This window comes from Micropterus dolomieu, linkage group LG06 (assembly GCF_021292245.1).
Source record: "Micropterus dolomieu isolate WLL.071019.BEF.003 ecotype Adirondacks linkage group LG06, ASM2129224v1, whole genome shotgun sequence".
Taxonomy (NCBI): Eukaryota; Metazoa; Chordata; class Actinopteri; order Centrarchiformes; family Centrarchidae; genus Micropterus; species Micropterus dolomieu.
In genome coordinates, this window is record NC_060155.1 from 23,510,724 (window position 1) to 23,528,948 (window position 18,225).

General features: G+C 43.1%; 1 protein-coding gene across 2 annotated transcripts; it reads left to right on the forward strand.

Annotated features, from left to right (window-relative positions):
• The first annotated feature begins 7,637 nt into the window (after positions 1-7,637).
• Positions 7,638-17,440, forward strand: sall2 (spalt-like transcription factor 2). Of its 2 annotated transcripts, none has more exons than XM_046052448.1 (4): positions 7,638-8,219; positions 9,883-10,029; positions 11,856-15,718; positions 16,051-17,440. In XM_046052448.1, the coding sequence occupies exons 2-4, from the start codon at positions 9,954-9,956 to the stop codon at positions 16,357-16,359; spliced, it is 4,248 nt and encodes a 1,415-aa protein (XP_045908404.1). In that variant the 5' UTR covers positions 7,638-8,219; positions 9,883-9,953; the 3' UTR covers positions 16,360-17,440. The 2 variants fall into 2 exon arrangements, with proteins under 2 accessions (XP_045908404.1, XP_045908405.1); XM_046052449.1 differs by lacking the exon at positions 7,638-8,219 and adding an exon at positions 9,477-9,675.
• The last annotated feature ends 785 nt before the right edge of the window (positions 17,441-18,225 follow it).

Sequence of the window (18,225 nt, forward strand, 5' to 3'; positions counted from 1 at the left end):
AGAAGGCCCAGCAGAGGATGTACTTCCTGCGTCAGCTCAGGAAGCTCAACCTGCCTAAGGAGCTGCTGATCCAGTTCTACACAGCCATCATCCAGTCTGTTCTCTGCACCTCCATCACTGTCTGGTTTGGATCTGCCACCAAAAAGGACAAGGACAGACTACAACGGACAGTCAGGACTGCAGAAAAGATCATGGGTGCCAACCTGCCCTCCATTCAGGACTTACATACATTTCCAGAGTCAGGAAACGGGCAGGAAACATCACTGCAGCTCCATCTCACCCCAGACACAACCTGTTCCAGCTCCTCCCCTCTGGTAGGCGCTACAGAGCACTGTACGCCAAAACCAACAGACTCAGAAGCAGTTTCTTCCCACAAGCCATCACTCTGATGAACAGCTGATTTCTGACTCACGGTGTCAGGAACAATTCCTGTGCAATAACCCAGTAACTCTGTCTCTAATCAGCCACCTGTTTACTGGTTTCCACTTATTATTTATTTATTCACCATTTTCTATTTCAGTGCTGTTCATACTATGTCATATTGTGTATACTGTATACCAATACACCTACCTCAGGTCATAAGGTCATAGGTCTTATTTATTTCTCCCAGCATCCTTTGCACTATGCTCCATCACACCGTGTACATGTGTACATGTATGCATGTATGCATGTATGTGTATGTGTACCTGTATATCATATCCACCTTCAACATGTACATAATGAGAATAATAGTTTACTCTTGCATCCTTTGCACTCTGATCACTGCACTATTTGTCAATATGTCTATATTGTTTTGTTCATAGTGTGTATATTAGTGTTGTCTATACTGTAGTTTGTGTCTGATTTTATTTTGTTATTGTGTTATGGTATTTTTGTATGAGTAAGCACATCATGAGCAGTGTATAATCCTGAGTCAAATTCTTCGTATGTGTACACATACCTGGCAACAAAGCTGATTCTGATTCTGATTTATAGTTGATATATTGTGTATTGATGTAGCCAGAAATGTTTTGGACTGTTGAGGTAACATAATGGTGTTCAATTGATTTTCAATTAACTTTGGTTTGTCTTGTAGGAGGGGCTTCTGGTATAAAGGAAGGAGGCAGCGGCTCCTCTCGGCAGAACAGCTTTGGCCTGGAAGGGCATGTGTGCTAGAGCCCAATAATCAGGGCCTGATATAGTTTTTTTTGTTGTTGTGTTTTAATATCAGTTTGTAATGATAATTTAATGGGTTCAACACCAATAATTTGTTGTTGAACCCATTGTCATTTTCTTAGACTAGCTTTGTGACCATTATCAGCCAAATGCTGCAACAATGCTAGTGTGTCTGTCTTGTAGGCCTGCTTTGATTGTGAACACCTTGTCACTACATCGACAGATTGGAAAAGTGCACTTCCATCTGGCAAAGTTGAACCTTCCAGGTTTTCCATTCAAAGCTGTGTTAAAGATCATAGGAGATCCGCAGTAAGTATGTTTAAACCTAGTGAATGTATTGCTTACATTTTACTTTTAAAAGAGAATGCGAACCAATACCAGAGTCTTGATGTATTGGACTGGAGAAAAATGCATTAGCCAAATCAACAATGGAAAACCATTTGCTATTAGCAAGAACTTGTGACAAAATTCTGTATGGATTTGGGAGCTTGCATGCTTGGACTGCATCATTAACAGCCTGCAAGTCTTGTAAAAAACACTTCGTCTGGCAGGCCAGCATCTCTAATTTTCTAAACTGGAAAAATGGGTGTGCGTTTGCCTTTCCCCTTTGTGTGTGAAAATATGTGTAGCAGCTCTATTTGTATGTTTTCAATCTCTGATTATAGAAAACATTTGGTGTTTATGTTTCTTGCCGCCCATCGTCTTCTCTACACTGTTGACCCATGGTCCCAGTTCTGTCCCATTTTTACATGGAGCCTTAGCTAATGCAGACTTGAATTGTATTCATGGAGCTCGTTCGGCCTTTTCTTCCTCCTGCCCTGCTTTCCATCCACCAGCTTAGTCCTCCACTCCCAGGCTTCCCCTTTGCTCAGCTCAGCTCTGGCTCATAGCCATTCCTCCTCAGCCCTATAATAAAGTTGCTTCTAAATTATAACTCCGGTCTCCTGCCTCTCTGTGTCTCGCACTTGGGTTCACTAGCTCAGCCATCACAGAGCCTAATGACACATAAGCTGTGCAGTGTAGTGAAGTCTCCGTCATGAAATATGCAGCTTCCTATTTCGTCTTTGTGTGTGCCTGCTGCAGCAGAAATCTGTTTATAGCTCCTGGCCCTGTGTCTGTGAGTCTCCACTCATACACATACACCAAAGCATTTGCGTCATATTTCACCATTTGAGGAATTTCTTTTTCCTGCCTATTTATTCTATAGCCTCAATAGCAACTAAAGTAATGCCTATAATTCTGTTTGAATTTTCCTTTCACTCAGCAAAAACTGATCATTACAACCTTCATGAAGGTAGGATTTAGTGCAGGACTGTATTAGTAGTTTTAGCTAGGTGTGCCTCATAAACTTACAGCTGAGCAACAGGGTGTATTCTTCTGTCAATGAAAGTATGGCAATTTTCATTGCATCTAAATTTTTGAATCTCCAAAGTATGAAAGTGTCCCCGCACACCACTGATCTTCTTTAGTTAGGAGTAGTTTGACATTTTGGGAAAAATGCTTTTTCGCTTTGTTGCCTAAAGGTAGATGAGAAGATTAATACCACTCTCATGTCTGTCCATAAATGCAAAGCAACCATTAAGCTTAGTGTGAACCTTAGAGTGAAGACTGTATGCAGTCTGTATTTGTACATATTAAACAAAATTGATAAAACATGTAACACTGATCCCAGTCTTTATGCTAAGCTAGGTAAAGTAGGTAAAGCTATGGTTTGAAATTTACCATAAATTGTGACCAAAGTTTAAATGTTTTATGCTGTATTTGTGAAAGCATGTATGTGGTTATGTTCACTGTTCATGTGTACACCATATATACCATATGTGTGTAGGTTTAAACTTTGATTATTTTTGCAAAATAAAATGCAAAATAGTGTATTTTCTTTAGTGTTTTAGATATGTTTTTTAGATAATTAAGCTATGAATACATGTGGTTCCTATTCAACCTGCTGCTCTGTCTTTCTGTCTTGTTTTGTATATTATTACAGTGAGATAGGTGTTATGTCTCCACTGTTTGTTGTAACAAAACAGACTCACTCCTGGTTTGCATAATGCCTTTCCCATGAAATAGGTGGATCAAAAGTTATAAAAAACCTCTGACTGCTCGACTGAATGATGATAAATAACTTCACTGCTCTAACAGGAAACAGAGGTGAGATTAATGCCATAAAAAATTGCAAAGGTAAGTAATTCGATTAAAGAAACTCAACAGATGCAGATACATTGTCTTGGTTTGTAATATGAGTGTATAGCTGGCATTGTGTTTGTTTGTTTTTGTGTCAGACTGTTCACAGGAAGTGACACACAATATCTGATGAGCACTTTCTCAAGCTCTCTGCCGAAGCCAGTCATGCTCTCTCACCATGAGTGGACGCCCATGAATGGGAAATAGCAAAACATCACTGTGAAAAACTGCAGAGCCAAAGCATCAAGGTCTATACTTTACATTTCATCCAACAAGATGACTGGGACACAAGAAAACACTTCTCTCCTCTGTGGTAAAGACCCTGTCTATTACACAAGTACCATAGGTATCGTGGTGGACTGGATAATATTCCTCGTAGGACTACCTGAAGTCTGCCTGGCCTGCTACGCTCTCATGTGTCTACTCAAGCAGGACAAAGTAGCCCCAATCTTCGTCATAAACCTGCTCCTGTCAGATCTCATTCAGATCGGGATCACAGTTGTCTTTATCATGAGTAGGTTTTTTGATGCGACCTTCTACCCCTTCGTCTGGGCACGCTGCATCGCACGACTTTTTGTCCGCTTGGGCCTCACCTCCAATTTGGGTTTCATGCTGCTGATTTCTGCAGAGAGGTATTTAATGGTAGCCTGTCCAGTGTGGTACCACACAAAGAAAAGCATATATCTAACAATCCTCATCTCAATTTTCATGTGGATCCTTTCACTGGTCTACTGCTCTTTGGATTATGTCTTCTTGATCCCCACCGGATTCTCATTTTTGCTATTCTCCATCATCTGCCTCCTCCCTGCCCCAATTCATCTGGGTCTCTTCACAGCCACGTGGAAAGCCCTCCAGAAGAGGATGGCCATGAGACATGAAACGAAGAACATGAGGAGAGTTTTGGGTGTTCTGAGTCTGATGTTGGGGACGTACACAGTTTTCTTTTTACCCTTCAGTTTCAGAAACCTCTACTACGCTCTCAAAGGTGACAACGCCTCAGATGTTGAGGACTCAGTCAGGGATTTGTCTGGTGTTTTGACCAGTGCTCTTGTCTATCTTAGCCCTTTGACAGACTGTTTAATATATATTTTCATTAGGAGGGACATAAGAGACACAGTGGAAGCATTTCCCTGCTGCAAAACACCTCTGATGAAGCTCAAAGAGTTTCAGGACAGGCTGACAGACACTTCCCAGAGAGAGACAGCTTTATAATTAATTTAATGAGTAGTTTAAAAAGAGAACTGCATCTAAGAGGGAGTTTTCATCACACTCCTTGTATTGTTTGTGAAGCTTCCCAGTCATCCACATCATTGTTATCCAAGTAAGGTTAAAATCAAGTGCAACTGGACCAGTTGTATTGTGGCTTAGACTGAATACTCTGTTCCTTGCATTACTTCACAAACCAGAGGTGTCCATTCTTAGATCAGGAAAAATTAAGTCAGCTGGAACATGCCAAACCACTATTAATATGCTCAGCAGATTTCTTAGACACGCCAAACCGTTCAGCGTCTACCCCAGTGTAAATGAGCTCACAAATAAGTGCACAGAATAGTGACTATTGCACATATGTGAAACCAAGTAAAGTAAAAGTATGTTATATTAAAGTGGTTCCTATCAACATTTTTATCAACAATGGATCTGACAATGTGTAATGTTAAAGTTGTTGGTTATTGTGACAAACCAATGAATAATCATCACCTGACTCTGCAGACTCAGCTCATTGTTTTGGTTTTACTGCCTGCAACTTCATTGTTTTGGTTCCCTCTCACTGCTCTTTTTGCAGTTGTTTCTAGATGGAGCGGATGGCTGTTTTTAACAAAAAAGGTCTAAAAACTGATTGCACACCTCCTGCCCAACACCGAACGACGGGAAGACAAAGCTAGCGACTAATGTGGTGAGCGTACTGCAGCATTTACCAGCTAAAAAACACCTTATCTGGAGTTGGTAGAGGTCCAACACTTCTAAAAGGAAAGTGAACATTGGACCAAATCACCAAATGATTGCAAATGGAACTCCATATCTGCTGGATGTGTAAATAGAGAATTGTTTGTGAGTAAGTTTAACTGTTTGCAAGTTTAAAACTGGAAACCTGTAATGTGATCTTCAGAAAGTTTCAGGCTTTGTTTTGTGCATTTAATTAACATCTGGCTTTGTAAGACAGACCACCGACCACACACACACACACACACACACACATTGTCTGACCAACTGAAAGTGCCTCTCAGCATAAGATGACGGGTATTATTTGTAAAATGTATTGGCTTCTTTTCTGTTTTTACTGTATTTTCTCTCTAATACATTGACTGATTTAAAAAATATAAAATATGTTCAATATCTACACGTCTTTAATGTTCGTATTAATATTAGCAGATAGAAATTAATGCTAATTGCAACATGCCTCTAATTTCTGTCTTTGAGGGACACCTAGTGGCTTTACTGATGCAGGACAAAAACCATAGCACATGTCAGCTACAGTGAGACGTGGTTGTGAGTTGATAAGACAACACATCCAATAACCCCATACATATATATATATATATATATATATATATATATATATGGGCAATTTTAAAAATACTGTCAAGCTGAAAATTGTCCAAGCAAGAAGGTGTTCACTAACTACACTGCTTGCCCTGCCACAACACCATCATTAGCTGACAAATTAAATCGTGTGCTGTTAGGTTGCAAGCTACTGATCTCCTACCCTTCACATAACACTCTAAATCAGACCCATATGGTGTTCTAGCAGCATTGTACACAGTCAAGCAGTACTGCAGAGGAGGTGGGTGAATAAGCTTGATTAAATTGTCATCTGTAGTGATGGCATGCCATCATGGATAGACTTTCAGTTAAAGTTTTCTTTTACTTGAAACAAGAAAATAAGGCAGTAAATGATTTCCATTTGATGAGATGTCTTAAAATAAATGAGGATGCCCAGTTACCTGAAGTCTTAAATTACTTGAAATTAGATGCTGTTCTTGTTTCTATATATCCACACATAAGCAACGTGTACAGAGCCTTGCTCTAAGAGGTGGTGAACCTACAGTCTTCAAGTTAGGAGTGTGCAAAACACTGAGCCACCATGCCAGCTGAGTACTGGTGCTGTAGCCAAGACAATGTTGATCAGTGGGTCTTCCAAAATTTTATTTGTACCAATACCTAAGGTTTATGACCAAATACCTGCAAAAATAATGATATTCCCACACCGCAGTGTTTCTTGCTTACACTGGACATTGTGAAAATATCACATGTGTAATGTGTCTTGCTGTAATATGTGCTGTTCTGATTTATATTAATTTCATCTTCAGCTCTAATGATTATTCTGAGACTATAGTTTTGTATTGTATTAAATGGGACATAAATCACCTTTAGCAATATTGTCATCAATTCACTTTCATTTATATAGCGCTAATTCATAACAGAAGTTGTCTCATTGCACGTTTCATATTGAGCAGGTCTAGAACATATCAATGGCACATGGCAAGTTAAAGAAAACGTGTGAATAAAAGTGTACACCTTGAAGATAGGTATTTTATCTGAAAATAAAGTTAGAATATGTAAGCCAAAAAAGTTAAAAGCATACTGGAGGCCCTGTAACAGATAGCCTACACCCCTAGTATGTAGCTCATAACCCCAAATATGATAGAACTGTTAATTAAGACAAGTGACATTTAACTTGAATTAAGTCAAAAAGCCTTGCATTGTCAACACTAGGTAATCCAATCTATACTCAAAACATGTCAAACTATGCTCTACGCACGCATGTAGCCTACTTTGAAGAGAGACCATTTGTGATATAACCATTTACAATGTAAGAACCCACTTGAGCCATTAGATAGTTGTTTATCACCATAACAAACCATCGATGTTAAGACATTCAAGTGGAAGGCTAACTATTCACAGGACTATGAACACCATGCACAAGTATAATTAGTTGTATTCATTTCTATGTATTTCGGTATATTGTCTCCAAATTACCATAATATGATGGTGAATGGGGTCCAAGAGAGTGTGGAAATGCCTGCATTGACTGCCAACAAGGTCATTTTGGCTTTCAGATGATGTGTTCTTCCTACATTGTGAGTAAAGACCCAGAATAGCCCTATAAAGATAGTAAGGAGAACCCATTGCAGGATAACAAGTGCAGTAGCAATAATCCAACATTTAAAACAAATGATGTTATCACTGAGACTAAATGTGATTTTTTAATGAAAATATGAACATTAACGTTTTTTTATGACAGGGGAACTAATCATGCACACCTGTGCAATCTTAAATCACCCTCTGACTGTTGATCAGCCCTGCATTAGAGGTGTCTGTGCCCGGGCCTGCACTCCTATGTGAGATGCACACTGAGAGCCAATGTGGAGGTAACCGTGGTCACTGTTTCCCAGAGGACCGTCTGGCGGCGAGGGCCATTAATTATAAGAGACAGGGAGACAGACAGCTAGCTTGCTAACCAGAAAGACAGACAGTACCGCAGAGAGCGCAGACAGGCCTGACAGGAGCAGGCCCCGACAATACAAAGAAAGGAGGAAGAGCAGCACGCACGGCCAAGAAAAATAATCCTCCCCCTGTAGCGACTAGCCTACAGCTATCTGCACTGCCCCGCTTCTCCTCTTTCCAGTGGACTAGGAGTAGCCTAAATACATTCAGGGATAATAACCCTTTGTCATAAGAGAAAAAAACGCGATTTGCGACGGAGATAAATAATTGAAAAAAATGCGGCTGTCCGACTGCGCATCCCTGGGAGTGAATAGGGAAATGCTGCGCCAGTGTCCCGGCTGAGAGACGGAGCCGATCTTGCCCAACATAAGCTCCTGAGTTTTTTCCCCCCTTGTCATTCCACAATATCGCTGCCAAAAATCATCGTTTCAAACATGGTAAGTAGTTTTGTGTTATATTTAAAGGGATTGTGTCGGCGACGAGCGGCCTGTGGGGGAAATGCACATCCGGGACTGTATTTTTTGTAGAAGTCATAATATTTTATGAATCATAACTTGTTATGATGTGGGAGCGCGCGTGGCGTGCAACAGGTCGCCGTACAGTAGCGGGGACGCGCATCTCACCGCCTTATTTTGCGCTTGTTTCTAAACATTGGTGTTAACACGTCCGACCGTCGTTTACGCGAACATATTGGCAAGATGGCACGAAAAATACGAATGCGATCGTAGCACAATAGAGTTCTGGTTAAAAAAGCAATGATTTTCTCTGTTTCAAAACTATTTTGAGTTATCACTTCTTTCTCTCTGACAAAATATTATCGATTAGGCTGGCAGTGACTCAAATGTTTATAGCCTAATTATATTCTTTTTAATCATTTTATAGCCCATTGTTCAGAAATCACTGCTGGCTTTGCATCGAAAAGTGTCCTTAGGCCCACTTCAGAAATTACAAAGGCTAAGTCCGGTGTTAAACAGTCTTTTAGTTTGTATTAAATTAATAGGACGCCCACTGTCTAACAAACGAAAGCCATGGCTATTTTAAATCACTGAGACACAAATCATTAGGCTACTTGATTTCACAATTGCCTTGTGAGGAACTAAAACATTCAGACTTTGTAGGCTATCAAACATCGGATGCATTTTATTATTCTATCCAAGCCTGAGAGAGACAGAGAGGCGGTGGGGGTGTTGAGGTGGGTGTCACAGGGCTCGGGTGAAAAATTATTTTCCTCCTCACACTGGCTGTGTATTTCTTTCATTACCTCTCTCCACGTGGTCAGCAGTCGGGATGAGGGTGAAAAGGGAGCATTGTGCCTACAGTCAGTGGCCTTATGTGTTGGAGAGGCTCTGAGAGGGTGATGTTCACTCAGCTGTGCTCCCTCAACGCCATTGTTGCAAATTCCGCCTCATTTCAGCCGCTCTGTTTACTGAGCTCACACAGGAGCCTGTTGGAGAGGCGGCGTGGGCACCGTGAAATCTCATACACATAGGCTACCACACACCTTGAATACAGTGTGCGACAAGATGGCCTGCCTGTGACACAGTAGGTTTGGTTTAATGTAAAAAAAGATGATGCAGGCTACAAAAAAAAAACAACCTCGAAATATTTTGGCGCCAGCGTTGGCTTTTGCACCCACCTGTGCACACAGTTTCCACACACGGTTAGATTTAGACTAAATTTTATAGACTCACAGGCCTATCAGTAATCGAAAGCCCAGGCAAGGGCCATTATGTGATTAACTTGAGCGCCAGTGTAGGAGGGTTTACTAAAGGGAGGCAGTGGACTCTTGGCTCAAAAGAAGGGGTGTACACTCGCCATTTGAATGCAAAGTAGTGGATGAACAAGTGAGCTGTGTGTGTGTGCGCGCGCGCGCGGAATGAAGGAGGGCCAACGGTGAGTTTTGAGAAAAGGAAGACTTGTCTAGAGAAGCTGTCACATGGCACTTTAGTTCTGTTTTTCTTTCTCTGCACCACAATGCCACCAACGTGGACACGCTTTATTTAGACTTATCAACCCGGACCATCCATTGTCACATTTTTGGAGATGATACTTTAGTTTTTCTCTTTTCCCTTAAGTAATTTAGATACCTACTTTTTTCAGTGTGCAGGGAGACAGAATAAAAGTTGTGTGTTGGCCAATGCGCCCCTGCGTCGGTCCCATCCTGCAGAAGCATGTCCCGTCGGAAACAGAAACGACCCCAGCAACTTATGAGCCTGACCCTCGGTGCCTGTCGGATACTTGAGCATGGTGAGAAATGGACTATCAAATCAATACTGGTTATTTAGTAAGATTTGATTAACATTGGTTGGGAAGTTTAGACTTAAAAAAAGTAACTTTTCCTCAACATGCAAAGATTGTGTCACTTTATGGTTCCATGTTATTATATTATGTTATCATTTTGTCATTCTAACGCAGGTAACGTTTGACATGGGAATGTCCAACCTCATATAAATAGCAGTTTTGGGCTTTGAACAGAAATTTTATTATGGAGTTAAGGGGCTTTTGTGACTTTTTAAAATTATGTTTAAGTACTTTAAATGGTTTCTTACCAGAATAATTACACAGTTCAATCTCTTAAACTTTCATTTGAAAGGTAGACATATTTAGGTGCATGTTACACTGGAAAATTGTTGCAGGAATTATCGGCCTAGAGAGTATTTAATTCATTCTCTTTGCAGCCATTACCTGCTTTATTTGCCCTGTAAAACCCAAATGTCTTCACTCCTCATCACTGCCAGGTTCAAAGACACAGGCCACCCAGAATAAGGGGATGTTCAGTAAATCCCCAGAAAAACATCTGTGAAAAAGAACATATAAAATGTGAACAAAAAGCAAGATACAGGTGTGGAGATGAGAAGGTCAAGGAAAAGGAAACTTTGTGAAGCACTGTATAAGGTGTTCTAACTGCAATAGCATTAGACCCCATTGTCTCCTTTAAGCTTTGTTGCTGGGCACTGAAGCATGAACATACCCATGAAGAAGTGTGTATGTGACAGCTTGTGTGTGGTTGCAGGCAAGTGTGTGTATTTGTCTGTCTGTCCACTCCAGTTACAGGAATAGGGCCCACATTGTGTCATAAAATTGTAGCTCTCAAGCAAAAGACACTAAGTTCTGTATGTGTTTGCGTGTGCATGAGCAACCCCGTGCATACAAAGTGTTCACCTTTTTTGTGTCTTTGCATTGACAGGTATGCTGTGTGAATGTGCTTTCACCTCTGTCCCTCTGGGCATTTCTGGCCTAAGTTAGCTTGTTAATGGTCTGTGAGTCATCATGTCTGTCTGCAGGGCTGTTTGTTTTCTTTGCACGCCACCTCTCTTCCTCCGCCTGGCCCTAAACTGTATCAGGAATGCGACCTCAGAGTGTTAAGGTCAAGTCTGCCAGCCAATCAGGCACCTACTACAGCGTCCAGTACCCAACCAGGATCTAACCCTTAGAACCCCAGTTGGGCTGCTGGGGGAAGGGCTCTTAAGGAGATGAAAGAAAGACAGATTGAATGGAGGAAGAAAGGAAGAGAGAGAGAGGCATGGATGGAAGAGGGTCTTAGTGTGTGAATGTGGCTTCTTTTTATGGGGGGGTGAGGTAAAGTCCATTGTCTTGTTCGTGTTGCCCTGGAAACAAGGTAGGCTGCTCGACGGGTGAGCAGTGTATTCTTGCAGATCAGTGGAATCTGTGTGTGTGTGTGTGTGTGTGTGTGTGTGTGTGTGTATTTATTTGTGTGTGTGTGTGTGGCAACAGCAGTGGGGAGGCTGCTGTTGATGAGGATAGACAGGATAATGATGAAAAGAAAGCAGTGGTGGATGATAAGGTAGTGGAAATTAAACACAGAGGTTTAAAGTCACCTTTTAGATAACTGAATTCTTCCATTTCCTAGACAGTAAGTAGCCAACTAACATTCTGTACTTTTCAGTGTTGGTTGTTTTATAAGTTAAAACATGGATTTTTACTTTATTTAATTTTATTTAGCTTAAGCTATGTTATAAACTATTGTAAACCATTAAGTAGTGTAGTGATTATTTTGTTACCAATAACGATAATAAAATAACATTTAGATTTTCTTCTTTCAATTTCCCTAGATGACAACTTGGCAGTGAAGTCACAATCCTTTCCATTTATCCTGGATTCTCCCTTGTGCTCTCAATCCTCCTCTCTTCAAAGCTCCCAGCTGCCCCTCGCGCTCCGTTCATCTCTCAAGGGCTCTCAGACCCCTTCACTACCCACTGAGGGTCCACCGCTATCCTCCTCATCGAGCCAGCCCTCCCACCAGCCCCTCAAAGACCCACAGGCTTCCCTCTCTCCTGACTTCCCTTATTCTTCTCTCTCTTCCCAAACACAACATCTACCTGCCCTTCAACAGTCAACGTCTGACTGCAATCCTACATCTTCTACAAGTGCCCTCATCCATCCTTCCCGAAGCGCACACATGGCCTCTCCCAAGTTAGGGCTGTCGGCCACTACCACCACCTCTTCTTCCTCCTCATCATCCTCTGCCTCCTTATGTCCTCCACCTCATCCTGGAAGCCCTAGCCGTGTGCCTGAGGGCCCCCCAAGTCCTGTTACTCCAACTCCCAGCCCAGGAGTGACATCTGCCTCAGCTGCACCCTCTAGGGCCCAACTGAGCATTGCCCTGATCCTGGAGGAGCTGCGGGTGCTGCAGCAAAGGCAGATCCACCAGATGCAGATAACAGAAGAGATCTGTAGACAGGTGCTACGCCTCGGTGGAGCCTCCTATACCATAGACACACCTTCCCAGCACATCCTCTCTCCTCTGCCTCAGCTCTGTTTGGAAGGCAGCAAAAGGGCAGCCAGCCCAACTACTCAGCCAACTACACCTCAGCCTTCCACCTCAGTGGCTCCTCTCCTGGCATGTTTCTCCTCCCTGCTCCCTTCTCAGGCAGCCAACAAACCCACAAAGCCAAGCAGTTCCTTGTCTCAAATCCTGCAACCCCACAATCCCCAGATCGAAGGGACAGGAGGGACTGCAGGGGCTCATGGTTATCTGAGGGTGAGTTCCCGATCCTCAGCTCCCTCCACCTCTTCCTCTGCGGCCATCTCCATGGCTTCCTCCACATATCCGCTAGCCCTGTCTTTAGCTCTGCCCAACCGTTATCTTCATGAGAAATCTCCAAATACTACTTCAGTGAGTGGGCACAGTGGCCGGTCCTTCCTAAACTCATCCCTCCCCACATCCATATCTATGGTCCCAAACACCCAACATGCTCTGCAATCTGTCTCTGGAGTAGCAGACTCTTCCTCTGCCTCCAGCTCCACCACTGCTGGCCGCCTCCAACATGCCTGCCGCTTTTGTGGAAAAATGTTCAGCAGTGACTCTTCCCTACAGATACATCTACGCTCCCACACAGGGGAACGACCCTACCAGTGTCCAGTGTGCCTCAGCCGCTTCACCACACGAGGCAACCTCAAGGTACACTTCTTACGCCATCGTGAGCAAAACCCAGAGCTCTCACTGTCACTCCTGCCTCCTTCTTTGTTTGGGGTGGCATTAGGGGCCACTGGGGGATCAGATATGGGACAGACCATGAGCAGTGGCAGCAGCATGAGTGGCATGAATATGATGCAGAAGAAGCCAAAAAGCAGACCTGAGGATGAAACATGTGGAGATCATTTGGAGGTCGGTGGTTCCAGCACTGGCTTTTCTCTGGGGCCCTCTACCCCTTCTACGCTACCCCTGGCCCCTAGTGTGGATCTGGCTTTGATTTCCCACTCTCTCCTACAGCTCAATAGGGCTGCAGCTGTAGCCGCTGCAGCCTCTATCACCTCTGGCTCATCCCACTCGTCATCCTCCTCTTCAGCCTCCACCTCTTCTCTGGCTACCTCTCTCCTCTCCAACCCTTCCTTGTCTTCATCTTCCACCATCACAGAGTTATTCAAGGGTGCCAAGCAGCAGCACTTTGATGAGAACACTCCCCCTCATGCCCCAATGCTTTCTTCTGCAGCCTACTCCCAGCTAGCCCACCTGCCTAAGCTCCTTTTCCCATCTGTCTCCACTTCTTCCACTACCCCTGCTGCACACTCTTCCCTCTACAACCATCCAGCATTAGGCTTGCTACGCACCCCGCTACCCTCTACTCCAGGCTCCCATCAACTTGCTTCTTCTTCTCGTTCTCAGCTTTCATTCCCTTTCTCTTCCTTTCCTAAAGTCCCAGGTGCACCTGCCACCACTCCACCATCCCTGCCTTCCTCCATGGCTAGCTCCACTCCTACATCTGAAACCTCCAAGCTGCAGAGGCTGGTGGAGAAGTTAGAGAAGGCGCCTCCCCGCTCTTCTTCTCCATGGACTTCTTCCTCTATGCTGGAGATGTTGTCTAGCAGTACCACTACTTCTTCAGCAAGTCCAGCCAACAGTCGTTTCACAAATGCCAGCACCTCTACCACATATGTCATGGCGTCCCCACCATCTTCGACTCTTGTCTCTACATCTGTTTCAGACTTCACCCGTGAGATGGTTGCTGCCCTAGGCATGAGTGCCAATGGAGCTAGAGCCATGGCAGGGGGGCTGCTACCATCACTAAGCATTACAGGTCCAGCTGGCAACCTGACAACCAATCAGTGTGGGGTGTGTCTCCGGGTGCTGAGCTGTCCCAGAGCACTGCGTCTGCACCAGGCTACACACCTTGGAGAACGCCCTTTTCCGTGTAAGATATGTGGCAGATCCTTCTCTACCAAAGGCAGCCTGCGGTCACATCTGGCCACCCATCATGCCCGACCACCCAATGCACGTGTCCAGAATTCTTGCCCACTGTGCCAGCGTAAATTTACTAATGCCCTAGTGCTCCAGCACCACATCCGTATGCACCTTGGTGGACAGTTGCCCACAGATGGCACAGAGGATTCTGCACATGAGATACCAGCTGAATCTAATGTCACACCCTTGTCTCAATCTCAGTCCACCGACCCTAATACTGCCTCTATTAAAACACCTCCTCTAGCAGGCCACTCTAAGAGCCCAGCACCGAGCTCACAATTTCAAACTCCAACAGCTGGCTCGGTCTCTGGCAGTACGAAATCAGTTGAATTCACCAAAACTCCCAGCAAGTCTGGGTCCTCCAGCCCAGAACTCATCCCTCCCTCTGACCTTAGCCCTGACCCCTTCATGAGTCCCACCACACAAACTCCACCACCAAGCAGTGTAGACCCCCCTGTCCTTTGTGTCAGTGCCCCCTTGCCAGCCTCCCAGCAGACAGATCAAGCTTCCTCAGTTGGCGAAGACAACAAAGTTGAACAACAAGCCACTGTCAATATCCACCTTCCTAAATCCACTTCTTCACCAATTTCATCCACTGTTACTAAAACCACAGTGTCCTCTGATGCTATGGTAGTGGACTGTGGAGAGGATGAAGCATCTATGTCCGCTGATGCCTTCCTTGGCTCCAGATCAAACCTGGAGGACTTACAAAGCACACCTGCCCTTGGTGCCCCCTTTCCTTACAACTGTCCCATTACTTCCCCGAACCCCATACTGAGTCAAGATGTTCTTAATGTTGATGCAGCACCAACCCTGGAATCAGACTCTGTCTCCCCAAGGACCCAATCACCAGAACCCATGGAAGAAGACAAAGATCAGTCTGCCCCACCAGCAACACCAAAGCAAGATCAAGTGACTGTGCCTGACAAGGACCCCAAAAGTATGTCAACTCTGGAGAATGCTGACACTATTGGTGCTGAAGTTAGGGGTGCATCACAGAGAGCTGCCACATTTGTAAGGGAGACACGTCAGAGCTTTCATTTTGGTTTATATGGGAGGGAGAACCGGGTGGAAGATGTGAAGATTAGTGGATTGGCTCCAAGTGAAGCACTGGATGCTTCTGTCCCCATCAGCCTTGCCCCAACCCTCCCATCTCCAATGTCTCGTCCTGAGAAGAAGACCTATTGCTGTGCTGAATGTGGAAAAGAGTATGCAAGTCGCAGTGGACTGAAGGTGAAGAAAAAATTTTTTTATATATAAAAAGAACTATTGATGTAGGGATATGTTGGCAGAGGATTTGTTGTTGTGCAAAGCTTTTTCAGGAGGTTTAAATTTATATCTTGCAAAGCACTAATATTTCTTTACAATAACCATCTTCATCATGGAAATTGGCACTGTGTTGAAGTATTAGTCCATACAAATCTATCCTTGTGCACCATAAAAAGAAAAGCTGCATGCTCCACTCAAATGTCGGACTAAACTACCCGTGGATTTTACTCTACGCCACATTATATTGGGTATGCTTGATAGGCTAGGTATAACTAACTCTAACTCTTTGTTTCCAGGGGCACATGAAGCACCATGGTGTGGTTACCAAAACAACACGTCCACCAGCCCGGACTAGTCGTTCTTCCACTGACCAACTTCCTCCTTCTACATCTTTGACTTCCTTGAACATTCCTGCCACCAGGAGCTCAGCAGGCTTCTGGAACCAGTACCAAGCCTTCCTCAACACCAGTAACGAGCCAATTGATGACCCAATCGCTGGCAGCCAAGGAGAGAGTGAGTCAGCCCAGTCTGCAAAATCAGATCGATCTCAGATGGATCCAAGAACCCCTAACGAAGCTGGGGAAGAATCTAGCGAAGGGTCATAACTTGAGTCAGCGTGACTGGTTGGATAATATTCTGGTGTTTGCAATCAATGTTTACCTTTTGGTGGAACTGTATGGGCATTTGCGTAGTACTGCTTCCTTAACACATTTCAAGTAGCTTGTCAGTTTGATAGAGTAAAATGTTTGTATGTGTAAGTTGTGAGTCAATCAGCTTGGTCTTGTGTTTTTAAAAAAAAAAAAAAAAAAAGAGACCGCTATTGTACAAATAAGGGTGAGAATATTCAAGAAGTAACAAAGTGAGTCCAGTTTTGCTGGATTGAATAAAAAGTGACACTACCTTTGTCTGGCTGAAGTTGTTAATAGTTTGATGCACATTCTAACAAAGAATATCCCTGTTGTATCAGTGTTTCATATCAGACCTGGGTCAAATAGTTATAATTTTTAGTTTTTACTTACAAAGCCCAAATAGGTAAGGTTTACCACATTCCAACCAATTTGATAGAATCAGCTGTGTTGTGCCATGTATCAAATCTGATTAAACTGGCACCAAAGGAGGCCCATGCTAACCAAAAGAAGAGTTCTCCGCAAATGCTTCCTGACCTAGGTCTGTTTCATATCTAAAAGATTCTTCCCTTCAGTTAAAGAGGGAACTGATTATAATTAGGAAGCAAAACAAAGTTTTGCTTCCTAATTGTTTTTAATTTCCTAAAAACAAAGTTTTGCTTCCTAATTTACCTAACTTTGTTTTTGCAAGAGTAAGCAAGGCCAGCAAAGTGAATGTGTTTATGTGGAGAATATTAAGTGTTTTGTCCCCCATCTTGTGGTTCAGATAAACTACTCACTCATGTCATTGTGGTTTACTTTTCACTATATTGTCCTGTCAAACCAGAAGCACAGCTGCAGTGTTTGTGAACCCAGTGAGGACATGGTTTTGTGTGTGACCTTTGACCTTCAGCTTGGTGAATATTATGATTGTTGTTGTAGTCCAAAAGTAATATCTGTAACACTTTCTCAGTTACTAAAACTCTAAGTTACTATATATATATATCTATCAAATGTCTGTCTGTTTGTTGTGAGCTGTACTTTCCGTATCCATATTAAAAACCAATTTGGAAAAACTAAATCTTGCTCAGCCATGTTTAAAGGAATTTTACGCAACAAAATATGTTGTAACTGGTGTACTGGCTTTTTGCCGTAAACACAGCATGTATACATGCTCGTAGGTATTTGTGTGTCCATGATCCCTCACAGTCACATGTCATTGATCTCTGCTCTCTGCCAAGACAATCAAAGCTCCCCTCTCTTGTGGCATCAACCGAGAGGACAAGGGGAATGGAGGAGGCCAGATATCTTTCCTCAGCCGTAGCCAGAACAGCAGTCGAGCTACAGTATGTGTACACATAAGGCTGGTTACAAGTCTTCAACAATTTCTCTGTGTATGTATCTATACATTTGTCTTATGCATGTGCACACATAGCTGTTAATAAGTATCATGCCCACAGCAGCCACCCTATCTAATGTGAAATCTAGAGGTGCCATTACGACAAACATGAGGGCTACCACATGCATGCCAATGAGCACATCTGTCAATCGACAATTGGCGGTGGTGGGACGTAACTGTGCAAAAAGTACTTTACTTAAGTAATGTTTTTGAAGTACTTGTACTTGAGCATTTTCTTTTCATGCTACTTAAAACTACTCCACTCCAATTCAGAGGAAATGTATGTACTTTTTATTGAACTACTTACTTGATAGCTTTAGCTACTTTTTGTAAGAAAATGCCAAACATTTTATGGTTCCAGATTCTCAAATGTGAGAATCTGCTTCTTTTCCATTTAATTATTTTATTCCCTTTTCATTTATTTTTAATCATATTGGTTGGACAAAACATGCGTAATGCATAATGAA

Excerpts from the sequence above, each read along its gene's own strand:
- sall2 (XM_046052448.1), top strand. The coding sequence starts at position 9,954 with ATGTCCCGTCGGAAACAGAAACGACCCCAGCAACTTATGAGCCTGACC. Across the intron at positions 10,030-11,855 it reads CTGTCGGATACTTGAGCATG|ATGACAACTTGGCAGTGAAG; the intron begins GTGAGAAATGGA and ends CAATTTCCCTAG. Across the intron at positions 15,719-16,050 it reads CAAGTCGCAGTGGACTGAAG|GGGCACATGAAGCACCATGG; the intron begins GTGAAGAAAAAA and ends CTTTGTTTCCAG.